At 56.7% G+C, this 12,440-nt stretch overlaps 2 protein-coding genes across 2 annotated transcripts in view; one reads left to right on the top strand and one right to left on the bottom strand.

Annotated features, from left to right (window-relative positions):
• The first annotated feature begins 33 nt into the window (after positions 1-33).
• On the top strand, positions 34-2,206 carry NUDT16L1 (nudix hydrolase 16 like 1). The gene is made up of 2 exons (XM_014936224.1): positions 34-322; positions 1,162-2,206. Exons 1-2 carry the CDS (start codon positions 62-64, stop codon positions 1,615-1,617), a joined length of 717 nt encoding a protein of 238 aa, XP_014791710.1. The 5' UTR covers positions 34-61; the 3' UTR covers positions 1,618-2,206.
• Positions 2,207-7,121: 4,915 nt separating this feature from the next.
• NAA60 (N(alpha)-acetyltransferase 60, NatF catalytic subunit) overlaps positions 7,122-12,440 on the bottom strand; it is a 27,976-nt gene continuing 22,657 nt past the window's right edge. The window contains exons 5-7 of the mRNA XM_014936541.1: positions 9,362-9,596; positions 8,318-8,503; positions 7,122-7,852 (exon numbers count right to left, since the gene is read on the bottom strand). Of these exons, the coding sequence (XP_014792027.1) occupies positions 8,347-8,503; positions 9,362-9,596 (392 nt within the window). The 3' untranslated portion in view covers positions 7,122-7,852; positions 8,318-8,346. The remainder of the gene's footprint in view (positions 7,853-8,317; positions 8,504-9,361; positions 9,597-12,440) is intronic.

Here is a 12,440-nt window from a genome sequence, read left to right as displayed (position 1 = left end):
ACCCTCCCGCCCCCCCGGGGGCGCCGCCGTGCCCCATTAACGCCATGCGCCTCTATTGCAGATGCAGATGCGATTTGACGGACTGCTGGGCTTTCCCGGGGGGTTCGTGGATCGCCGTTACTGGTCCCTGGAGGACGGTCTGAATCGGGTGCTGGGCTTGGGTTTGGGCTGTGTGCGCCTGACGGAAGCTGACTATCTGTGCTCGCACCTGACAGAGGGGCCACATCGCGTGGTGGCACACTTCTACGCCAGGCAGCTGACCCTGGAGGAGCTGCATACCATCGAGATCAGCGCGGTGCATTCCCGAGACCACGGGCTGGAGGTGGGACATCCAGGGAGGGGGTGTGTGTAGAGCTCTGAGCTAAATGGTAGCCCCCCCCAGCCCACCCAGCCCTCCCCTGCCCCCCGTCTGCTGCTCCAGGGAAGACCAAGCTTCCCTCCTAGGGTCTGCTGGGCTCTGGCAGCCCAGCGGGGGAATGCACCGCACGTAGAGAGCCGCCGCCGGCGAGTGCCGCGCACCGCCGCGTAGCGCCGGCGATAGGAGGTCTGGCTGCTGGCTGGGGTCGCCTCTCAGGGCTCTGGAGCATTAGTGAGCTCAAGCCCTGGCCTTTCCCGGCGACCCCCCGCGTAGGGAAGAGCCCCTATTATTTCACCCGCTCAGCCTCGGGACGCGGGTGAGGTCCGTCTGGCGTCTGGTGGGCATCTCCCCCCCGCCCCCCCCGTCCTGGGCTGAGTAAACCTGGACCGGAATCGGGACCCTCGGCGCGGTGATGTGTTGCTCTGACCAGAGTTCTCCCCGGCTCGCAGGGAGGCGGTGCGGGAGGCAGCTTCCCTCCCCGGTAGCTGGGTCCGGCTGACGCCCCGGGGTAGAGCGTGAGATTTAGGGTCTCCCGGCGCGCCCCGGCGGCGCTCGGTGGGTTTCGGCAGCTGCGTGACCGGAGGCGTTTTGGCCCCGGGTTGTGTGGTCGAGGGGGGTGACGTGCGGGTGAGCCGTGGTGTCCCCACGCAGGGCAGGGTGTGTGGAGGGGAAAGCGGGACTCCCCGTAGCGGCCTGGGGTGCTGGGGTGAGGGTGTGGGGGCAGAGGGTGGTGTGGGGCGGGGGGGATGGGGGGGGCTGGTGCTGCCGTGGCCTCTGCTGAGCTCCTCTCCGTGCTGTTGCAGGTGATGGGCATGGTCCGTGTCCCCCTCTACACCCAGAAGGACCGCATGGGCGGGCTGCCCAACTTCCTGGGCAACTCCTTCGTGGGAACAGCCAAATTCCAGCTGCTCTTTGCCCTGAAGATCTTGAACATGGTGCCGGAGGAGAAGCTGGCCGAGGCGGTGGCCGCCACGCAGAAGCCGAAGAAGCCGGCCATCGACCAGGCGGCGGGGGCGACGGGAAACGCGGCCGGCGCTAAGCACGCCAACGAGCTGGCGGCTAAAACGGGCAACGAATTGGCAGAGAGGGCAGAGAACCAGGCGGGCGTGCAGGCGGCGGAGCAGGCGGTGGCCGGGCTGGAGAGCCAGGCGGTGGCCGAGCAGCTGATGGCTGTGCCGGGGGTCGAGGCGGTGGAGCAGCCGGTGGGGCTGGGGGCAAATGCCATGTTGGAGCAGCAGGTAGCCGAGCCCATGGAGTGACGCCGCCGCTGCCGCCGCGGTTGCGCTCGATTAAAAGTGGGTGAGACTCTAGAGACTTTTCTTCTAACTTTCCAACCCGTCGCCGGCTGCAGCCGCTGCCCACGCGCCCGCGCTGCCCGGCCGGGAGGGTTTGTTTGAAGCAGGGGACAGCTATGTATTTTTATGGCCATTAAACTCTAGCGAGCTTCCCAGATCAACCCGCACGGCCCCCTGCAGAGAGTTCACCTGCTTAACGTCAGGGCGCCGAAGCCTTAGAATTATGCTTTGATTTCAGGGACACGCTGCTGCCGGCAGGTCCCCGTTTCACTTTTTTTGTTTTTTTAAGGAACAAAAAGAAAGAAAGAAAAAAAAAAAAAAGTCTTATTTTTTAAATGCCCCGCGTTGACTGGGACGCGGCTGTGTTGGCAGCGGACACAGCTGAGGGACGGGGCTGCTGGTGAAGCAGCTCTGCCGGCGGCGGCGCGGCCGGGGCAGCGGCGCAGGGGGGTGGCGTGTCGTGAATTCCCTCTGGGGCCTGGGGGAGCGCGCGTGTGGGTTTCTACCTGGAGATCTGTGGGAGCAGGAAAGCGGAATAAATGGCTTTGCTGAACCCTTGGGGGTCAGGATGGTTCTTGGCTGCTGGCGCTGAGTCTGCGCCCTCCCAGGGCTCTGGGGGTCCAGGGGCCGGGGCAGCACCCATGGGGTCCCTCTGTCTCCTCCTCCTCACTGGGCTGTGCTGGGGCCAGAAGGGGGAGGTGCAGGGGGAGGGCAGTGCCCAGAGCAGCCCCTCTCAGCGGGGGGAAGCTGGGGCAGAAGTTGGGGGGCTGGCTCCGGGAGCTGCAGCCACACAAACTGTTGTTAAGTTTCCAACCGGCTCTAAAATGGCTGTGGGGGGAAGCCAGCTGCCCTGCTGCAGGTGCCAGAGCACCCCCCGGGCACCGGGTGTGCATGGGGAGGCCTTTTTCATGTCCCTGCTGGGGCACGGAGGCTGTGCCAGGTCTCTGCAGGGTGAGGCATTTCAGCTGAGCCTCAGTAAAACCCTCGGCCCCACCAGGAGCCCTGTTGCAAGAGGGAAGTTCCACGCTGGAGGAGCTGCTCCCCAGCTGCGGGCCCTGCCCTGTCCCCGCTGCCAGCTCCGAGGAGATCCCTGGCCAGGAGCAGCAGCAGGAGGTGAGGGCACAAGGTGAGGTGAAGGTGCTCGATCTCCTGCACAGAGAGAGAGACAAAAGACTCAGAAAAAAGAGGTTTGGTTTAATCGAAGACGTTTAGAGAGAAGCTGACGGTGGCAGCATGATGCTCTTAATAAATAACGGGCTGTGAGGGGACGTGGCTGATGCCTCGGAGGATGGGGTGGCAGGAGGACACACAGATCAGTCATGGGTCCCCTGGGGATGTGCTCAAGTGCTGCAGGAGTGGGGCTGGGCTAAGGGGCAGGAGAGGAAAGGGTGGGGGGATCAGACATCAGTCCCGAACAACCAGGAGAGAAAGATCCGTTCTGGTCCAGAGAAAACAAGTGCTGGGGAAAACCAGGGGCTCCAGCTGCTCCAGGAACTCGGATAAACCCAGAGACGTGTTTAAGTGACAAGTGAATCAGCAGCGGGGGAAAAACCCAACCCAAACCCAAAAAGTGGTAAGAAATGAGGCTGGAAGGGTGCTCCAGCTCACCCTGGGAAAGCACCGCAGCTGAAGGGATGGCAGCAGTTCTGCCAGGGGGGGGCCAGTCAGGCTGCGAGAGGAGCACTGGGGACAATGGGGACAGCCAAAGCCTCAGCAAAGCCAAGGCCACATCTGCTCCCCATGGGCCAGTGGTGGCCACTAAGCTGGTTCTGCTGGGCCTCAGGTAGCCAAGCCACCTGGGTGAGGTGGTGGCATCCAGAGCCCGGCCCAAGGAGCCACCTGGCCCAGGAGGGGGACACGCAGGGAGCCCCTGTGTGATGCCACGAGTGGCTCAGCTGAGCTTTGGCCATGCAGCCCTGCCCCCTCTTCCGCAGCACCCGCGGGCAGGAGCAGGCAGCCCCGCGGAGGGGAACTGGTGGCAGCAGCTGCGAAGCCACCACCCTGTCTCAGGGCCCCAAGCCACGGGTGGCAGGGCTCCTCTTCCACCACACAGCCAGGCTCAAACCCCACGAGAAGCGCCTTGGCCACCACTGAGCACCAGCCCCAGCTCAGCCTGCAGCTCCTCTGCCAACAAACTGCAGCCCCTCCAACAGCCTGGCTGCACAGCACTGCCTGTGCTTCTAAACTGAAGGGGAACACGAGCTGCATAGGTTGGAAGAAGCCTCTGGAGTGCTCTGCTTCAACAGCAAGGCCCACACCAAGGTCAGCCCTGGCTTCTTGAGGCTTGATGGTCTCCAAGAATGGACATTGCGGCAGCTCAGAGCTAGACTGTCCTCATGGAGACACTGGGTTCTGCTTGTGGCCACTAATCCTTGAGCTAGACCTATTCAAGCTGCTGAAGAGGGACAGGGGAACAGCCTGCCACTGCTCCAAAAGGTGGTTTGTGCCAGCTCCTGGGGCTGGAGCAATCTGCTTCCTGCAGCCCAGGCCGCCGGGCCGTGGGGGAAGCTGCACTGACCGGGGTTTTGTGTGCCAGAGCCACCTCTGAGCCCAGTGGCAGCACCACCGTGCCAGCCCCGGGAGCGAGCCCCAAACCCCTTTCCTGGGAGGCAGCACGGCACAGCACTCTCCTCCTGCACCTGGTTATTAACAAACTCCCACCTCAGGGGCTTACAGACACTGAAATGACTTCGCAGTCACCTGGCCTGCACAATCTTAACATGATTTCTTTCTCACCTAAGCCTGACCTGCACCACGTCTCACCCTCCTGCCCTGCCTGCACCCACTGCTGGAGCTGGCACTGCCTGCAGACACAGGCCACCCCCTGGCTGCAGCTCAGACCTGCCCTGCTCCAATCCCAGTTTCAAAATGAGAGGAGAATGAGGAATCCAGCACTGAGCAGGGGAAGAGCCTCGGCCAGGGAAGGGGGATGCGCAGTGGGACCCCGGCGGGGCAGAGGGATACCTGCACCCCTGACCCGTGCCCAGGCTGGGTGAGCTGCAGAGACTCCCACCTCAAAAGCCAAGCGTTTGCCCACCCTCACTCCGAGGCACAGGAAGGGAAGGTCGGGGCCCTCCACGCAGGCTGGATGGCAACTGCCCGTGAGCTGAGACACAGGGGACCCGCAGCCAGGCCGGGGCTGCCCAGGAGAGCTGCAGGGAGGTCATCCACCAGCATGGCCCCATGGAGATGCCCAGACCATGGCCTGAAGCACGCCAGTGAGCAGCTGGGGGAGCTTCTCTTTAGCAAGGAAAAGCTGCTGCGATCCCTGCACAGAGCTCACCCCAACAGATCCTGCAAGAGTCCAGCCCCGGGGCCAGGGGAGGGTGCATGCAGGGGGAGGAGAAGGGCTCTGGCTGCAGCAGTGGCTCTACACCCTCAGCTCCCCTCCCCTGCTATGTTCCAACTTGGACAAAGGCAGAAAGATCTATACAGTATAATATATATATTTCACTATGAAATAGCAATTTCATTCCCTGAAAAACCCAACCCAAACCCAAAAAGTGGTAAGAAATGAGGCTGGAAGGGTGCTCCAGCTCACCCTGGGAAAGCACCGCAGCTGAAGGGATGGCAGCAGTTCTGCCGGGGGGGGCCAGTCAGGCTGCGAGAGGAGCACTGGGGACAATGGGGACAGCCAAAGCCTCAGCAAAGCCAAGGCCACATCTGCTCCCCATGGGCCAGTGGTGGCCACTAAGCTGGTTCTGCTGGGCCTCAGGTAGCCAAGCCACCTGGGTGAGGTGGTGGCATCCAGAGCCCGGCCCAAGGAGCCACCTGGCCCAGGAGGGGGACACGCAGGGAGCCCCTGTGTGATGCCACGAGTGGCTCAGCTGAGCTTTGGCCATGCAGCCCTGCCCCCTCTTCCGCAGCACCCGCGGGCAGGAGCAGGCAGCCCCGCGGAGGGGAACTGGTGGCAGCAGCTGCGAAGCCACCACCCTGTCTCAGGGCCCCAAGCCACGGGTGGCAGGGCTCCTCTTCCACCACACAGCCAGGCTCAAACCCCACGAGAAGCGCCTTGGCCACCACTGAGCACCAGCCCCAGCTCAGCCTGCAGCTCCTCTGCCAACAAACTGCAGCCCCTCCAACAGCCTGGCTGCACAGCACTGCCTGTGCTTCTAAACTGAAGGGGAACACGAGCTGCATAGGTTGGAAGAAGCCTCTGGAGTGCTCTGCTTCAACAGCAAGGCCCACACCAAGGTCAGCCCTGGCTTCTTGAGGCTTGATGGTCTCCAAGAATGGACATTGCGGCAGCTCAGAGCTAGACTGTCCTCATGGAGACACTGGGTTCTGCTTGTGGCCACTAATCCTTGAGCTAGACCTATTCAAGCTGCTGAAGAGGGACAGGGGAACAGCCTGCCACTGCTCCAAAAGGTGGTTTGTGCCAGCTCCTGGGGCTGGAGCAATCTGCTTCCTGCAGCCCAGGCCGCCGGGCCGTGGGGGAAGCTGCACTGACCGGGGTTTTGTGTGCCAGAGCCACCTCTGAGCCCAGTGGCAGCACCACCGTGCCAGCCCCGGGAGCGAGCCCCAAACCCCTTTCCTGGGAGGCAGCACGGCACAGCACTCTCCTCCTGCACCTGGTTATTAACAAACTCCCACCTCAGGGGCTTACAGACACTGAAATGACTTCGCAGTCACCTGGCCTGCACAATCTTAACATGATTTCTTTCTCACCTAAGCCTGACCTGCACCACGTCTCACCCTCCTGCCCTGCCTGCACCCACTGCTGGAGCTGGCACTGCCTGCAGACACAGGCCACCCCCTGGCTGCAGCTCAGACCTGCCCTGCTCCAATCCCAGTTTCAAAATGAGAGGAGAATGAGGAATCCAGCACTGAGCAGGGGAAGAGCCTCGGCCAGGGAAGGGGGATGCGCAGTGGGACCCCGGCGGGGCAGAGGGATACCTGTGCCCCTGAGCCGTGCCCAGGCTGGGTGAGCTGCAGAGACTCCCACCTCAAAAGCCAAGCGTTTGCCCACCCTCGCTCCGAGGCACAGGAAGGGAAGGTCGGGGCCCTCCACGCAGGCTGGATGGCAACTGCCCGTGAGCTGAGACACAGGGGACCCGCAGCCAGGCCGGGGCTGCCCAGGAGAGCTGCAGGGAGGTCATCCACCAGCATGGCCCCATGGAGATGCCCAGACCATGGCCTGAAGCACGCCAGTGAGCAGCTGGGGGAGCTTCTCTTCAGCAAGGAAAAGCTGCTGCGATCCCTGCACAGAGCTCACCCTCACAAATCCTGCAAGAGTCCAGCCCCGGGGCCAGGGGAGGGTGCATGCAGGGGGAGGAGAAGGGCTCTGGCTGCAGCAGTGGCTCTACACCCTCAGCTCCCCTCCCCTGCTATGTTCCAACTTGGACAAAGGCAGAAAGATCTATACAGTATAATATATATATTTCACTATGAAATAGCAATTTCATTCCCTGCCTTCTACTTGATGCATCCTGAATTCAACACTTTCTACGTCGCTCCAGAGGGCTGGCCTCCCCTGCTATGTTCCAACTTGGACAAAGGCAGAAAGATCTATACAGTATAATATATATATTTCACTATGAAATAGCAATTTCATTCCCTGCCTTCTACTTGATGCATCCTGAATTCAATGCTTCTTTTTACGTCGCTCCAGAGGGCTGGGGGGGGCTGGGTAGTTTCCCCCTCCCTGGAAGTTTCCCGCAGGAAGCACCAGCAGGTGACTTGGCAGGACCCAGACACGATCCTCAACTCCCACCTTTCCCCTGCAGCGAGGACACAACAGTGTATTCCACCAGCAGCAGCCTGCCAGGGCGCTTACACCTCATCTACACGGTGGGTCGGTGCAGATTCGTTAACCTCATTGACACCACCCTCAGCAGCCATGGTGTGGAAGCAGCAGCTGAGCCCCTCTGCATCACGCGTACGGAAAGGAGCAAACCAGAGGCAAGGGAAGTGGTGGGGACAGTGCAACATGCACACGGAGGGGTGACGCACAGGGGCCTCAGCTACGGCACGGCCAGATGCCTCGCAGGACAGCCAGGCCTGCCTGGGCACAGTGCCCACAGGCCCCAGGCCACGGGGGGAAGTCAGGGCTGCAGCCCGTCAAGTGTGAAATCTGCCAAATCTTGGTCAACCTGCGGAACGAGGAGTCCCGTCCAGGGGCTGGGTCACCGACCAAGAGCCGTCATCACTGGAATCAGTGCAGAGCCAGATGGTTCAGGAGATGGAAGGAAGAACAATCCTACGGAAAGAAGAGGGCAGCTGTCTTAGGGAAAGCAGGCTTCACGGGTCTTTTTGTGTGTACTGGGGAGCTGATGGCCTCAAGACCTTGTTGGAGAGCCACAACCCAACCGGCACCAAACGGGCACTGAGCTGGGGAAAGAGCAAGGACTCAGTCACTCCGGGTCTTCCAAACTGGTCTAACAGGGCTGGGAAAAGGAGAGAGGTTTAGTGATGATGCTCCTTGTTTGTTGTGTGGGTGTCTATTTTTGTCAGTTGGGTTGATGGTTGGACAAGATGATCTTTAAGGTCCCTTCCAACCTAGAAGATTCTGTGATTCTGAGACAGCAGGGACTGCCAGCTGGAGACCAGAGCACAGTGAGGCCCTGGACACTTCGCTCGAGGAGTTGTCCCAGGACAGTGGCCATGGGCCATTGCGGCTGCTGGCCTCGGGCAGAGGAGGGAGCTTACCCCCCCAGGTACCCACCTTTGCTTTCTGTACACCGGCCGACCCAGTCACATCGTCCGGCTGTATTCGATGCCGCTCTTGGCAGAAATGCCAGACCAGGGCAGGAGGCTGCAGAGGATGCTCTGGGCTTGTCGGTATATCCTCTGGGGAATTGAACACGGGCTCAGGCTGGCTAGCGTTGATCCGATGTGCTGTAGGTAGTCAGTGGCCATCAGTTAAGGACAGTGACATTTCCACTGTAACTTCAGAAATAACTTAAAACACTCTGTGAGACCCCAAGACACAGTGAAAGCTGCTTTGCTCAGCGAGACAGGCAGATCTGCTCCCCGTAGAAATAACTTAAAACCCTCTGTGAGACCCCGAGACAGGCAGATCTGCTCCCCGCGTTAATTGCTTGCTCCTTTCCATCAAAAGCAGGTCTGCTTTGCACCATAAAAGAAGGCAATTTGGAAACCATGGCTCCTACTTTTGTGGGAAATCCCTCTAAGCAGTTCCCTTTGCACTCCACAGCAAGTTCCTGTGGGGATGGCAATCTGTCCCGCCTGGAGAGGTTTGGACAGACTAGCTACATCCAGGAAAGATCAGGTTTCTTTTCCTTGATCCAACGACCTGAAATAAACTCCCAAAGTCAGCCTGAGAGCAGCTTGCTGAGATCCAGGCCAGGGGAGGACCACAGGGGATCCTAGGCCCCAGGAAATAAGACCGAGGGCTTCTCTGTCATGCTTCTGGACAAACCCTGCACCACACAAACCAGAGCACACCTCACACTCTGGCTTGACACCAGCAGCTGCCATCATTGGCATCAAACTTGCTCCAACTTAGAATTCAATGTACCACCCTACACTGCCTCCCTGACCTGTTCCCAGAAGAGTTGGGGGAGCCTGGGGACAACCAGGTCACTGCCACATCCCTCTAACATCACCTGCCTTCCAGCTTCAGATTAAACTCACATCAGTCCCCAGATCTAGCCAGGTCACACTTTGCTAGATTGCCATTTTTAACCCGAAAAATGACGTCTGCTTGTTGCGTTCCACCGCTAATCAGGCTGAAAGTAAAGGATATAAGATTGTCCAGGGTGGGTGTCCACCATTGATGTACAGGACGTAGGTGAAGCCATCTTTGAGGACCCCTCTGATGGAATAATAATAGGGGAGATAGTGGTGCTGTTTAAAGTCTCTGTTTTCATAGAAGTTTATTGCTGTGTTGTTAGTGGTGAGGACGTGCAGGTAGATGGCTTTGCAGTGATCTTGGGCAGTCGTTGATATATGGTCTTTTAAACTTTCAAGCAAGAGCGAACCTGTTGAAGGAAGGAAGAGCAGAATCACACAGTGCAGCACAAGGGTTCGTAGGGCCCAGCTGAGATCTCCTGGCACCCGGGGTCTAAGCAGCAATTGCTGCCCACACTTGAAGGCCCCAGCTCCCACCCAGCTCTCACAGAACCTCCCGAGGAATTTAACAGGACCATATTACACGGTTTTAATATGAATTTCATCTCACCTATAAGCATGGCTTGAGCAGAATCACACAGTGCAGCACAAGGGTTCAGCTGAGATCTCCTGCACCTGGCATCTAAGCAGTGATTGCTGCCCACACTTGAAGGCCCCAGCTCCCACCCAGGTCTCACAGAACCTCCTGAGGAATTTAATAGGCCCATACTACATGGTTTTAAGATGAATTTCATCTCACCTATGAGCATGGCTTCACAGAACAGATTTTATAAAGACACAACTCCTGATTCAATAACCACACAGACGAGCCAGACAGGAACCTGCCCATAACGCCCATCCCCAGCCCAGCAGCTCCTGGCTTTAGGGGAGGTCAGGGAGTCATTTTCAGTGGTATCAGTCCCATCACGTTTTAAAGCCAGCAGAGTGTCAAAACAGGACTTCACAAGCAGGTTATTGCACGTGTCTGCTGAACTCAAAATCTAAGGAACTGTAGGATTTTAAGAGCCCTTCTAAGGAAGGGAGCCTTGGACTCATTCACCCTGGATTTGCTGCAGCCACTGGAGTCAGCAGGAGAAACCAGAGATGGGCACAGAGGGTACTCCAGCCCCAAGAGAGGAGACCTGGAGGTTCATCCAAGCCACCTCAACATGGCATGAAGGACCCAGCAGAACCTGCAGGGGAACTTCTTCCATCAGGTGTGGTAACAACAGGCGAAAGAAATAGCTTAGCTAATTCAAAATACAGATGAGATTTACCCTGCTGTTTCACAATTCCCAGAGCACATAAGACTTCGAGCAGGACCCACAGGGTTTCAGAGCAGAAGTCAACAGCACTGACTTCACCGTCACTTGATACTTCTGAGAGACATCATCAACAGGAGAGCAGTTTGGTTTTGTTATGAGATATTCTGCTCTTCTGTCTCTCAGCAATCCAACTCCTCTCCGGTTTAAGAACAGCAGAGAACTAGAAACCAAAGCCTTTTAATGGCTGCCAGAGAAAAATCAGAGCTTTAGCGCTTAAAAGTCTGCCTGGGGTGAAAAGCCTCCTGCATGAAAAGATTTCAGCTTCAAACACAAGCAGAAAAACTCTCAAGAGAAAGGTCTCAGAAAAAGCAGCAGCGGCTTCTTGAGGTTGTTTTGCTATAGGTAGAAGCCAAAGGTTTTGAGAGAGCACAGCGACCCACTGTCTAGATGTAGAGGATACAGGAAATACCGATTCTGAAAGGAGAAAATTCCAGCAAGATGGAGCTGGGGAAAAAAAAAAAATATTTGGAAACTAAAACGAGACTCAAAACCACCACAATTTTACGGAACAGAAGACCCCTTTAGCATCTTCTCTCAACATTATTCTGGAAATTTATCTTCAGTAGCATTTCAACACAAGTTTTCAATACAGTGCTCCCACTGAGGACCCTTTTGGTCATTTCTTTATGTATCCTATCATTTTGTACCTTCCTAAACACAACTGGTGGAGAAGAGAGGACTTGAAGACATTAAGTTATTATACCTGTATAACCCCAGATGAGCAACACCGGGTCATGCTGCCAAACCTGGCCTGTTGCCTTTTGCAGACCAAAGATATATATCATGCTTGAAAACTGCACCAGAAAGGCATTTATGTGATGACAAAATACACCCTGCTCTAAACACAGATAAGCCCTTCTGACTGCAGGATTTTCAAATGGCTGCAAAACCGCTGAGTGTTGTAGCAGACATTCAGAGCTGACTTTAACATGCATTTGAGAGATTTAATCAGGCCCAAGCTACGCTCTTTTTCCAGTTCCCTTTGTCGTTTTCTTAATGTTTGTTCTATCTCTTGAAGTTGAAAGGTTCAAAGCCTCAGGGACCACGCTCCTGATAGCCATGAAAGATAATCGGAAGCCAGGGAGTATATACTCCCTTTTGTCCCCACCAGACAGGCTTCAAACCCTGCTCCAGGGTGAAGTCCTGGCACTTTCAGCCCGTCTCAGCAGCAGGAGTGCAAGTTTTTGGTGTGCTCAGCTGTCCCCTGGGCACAAGATACACAAAGCCTCACATTCTTCAGAAACATCTGCACATTGTGTTGTGCCTATAGTGGTAAAAACCTCCCAGTGCACCCACATTAACACCAAGAAGGGGATGTGAGTGCCTCACCTTCCCAATTGCTGGTGCAAATAACTGACAGGCTTGACTGAAAAGATTATTGTGGTGAAATGGTGTGGCTCCTTCAGTTATGCCCACTAGTCACACGTGGCAAACAAGAGCAGAGTTGTCACTTAGCAGCATCTTACCTATTCCATGTTTTCTGAACTCTTTCACCACTCCAAGACTTAGGATGTAAGCAACTTGAGTGTCCACAGGAAAATTGGAAGCTAGGATGTCTCCATCCTGAGTAGAGATAGAACAAGTTATTTAGTAGGATACCTGGGGAGGCACAAGGAGAAGGCAAGAATCCATACATACTGGAACATCTGAAAACAAGGCTATAGCAGGAAACTTCTCTTCATTGAACAGTCTTAGCTGAAGCTTTTTAGAAAGGAGGTGGGGAGGAAAAAAACCCCAAGCCTGATTCCTTAGGGGTTATTCCTACATTCATAGCATCTTCCCAGACACAGAATACAAATCATGATGTTTCCTTACTATATACATTATTTGTGGGCTTTAGGGACAGAATATATTTGCATTCTTTACCAGGAAGGGTTCAAAGCACCAATT

The sequence above is a fragment of the Calidris pugnax genome, unplaced genomic scaffold (genome assembly GCF_001431845.1).
Source record: "Calidris pugnax isolate Ruff unplaced genomic scaffold, ASM143184v1 scaffold17, whole genome shotgun sequence".
Classification (NCBI taxonomy): Eukaryota; Metazoa; Chordata; class Aves; order Charadriiformes; family Scolopacidae; genus Calidris; species Calidris pugnax.
Note: the sequence above shows the minus strand (reverse complement) of the source record. Positions and strands in the feature narration are given on the sequence as shown.

Coding starts and splice junctions, on each gene's coding strand:
- NUDT16L1 (XM_014936224.1), top strand. CDS start 62: ATGCAGATGCGATTTGACGGACTGCTGGGCTTTCCCGGGGGGTTCGTG. Junction 323..1,161: donor CCCGAGACCACGGGCTGGAG/GTGGGACATCCA, acceptor GTGCTGTTGCAG/GTGATGGGCATGGTCCGTGT.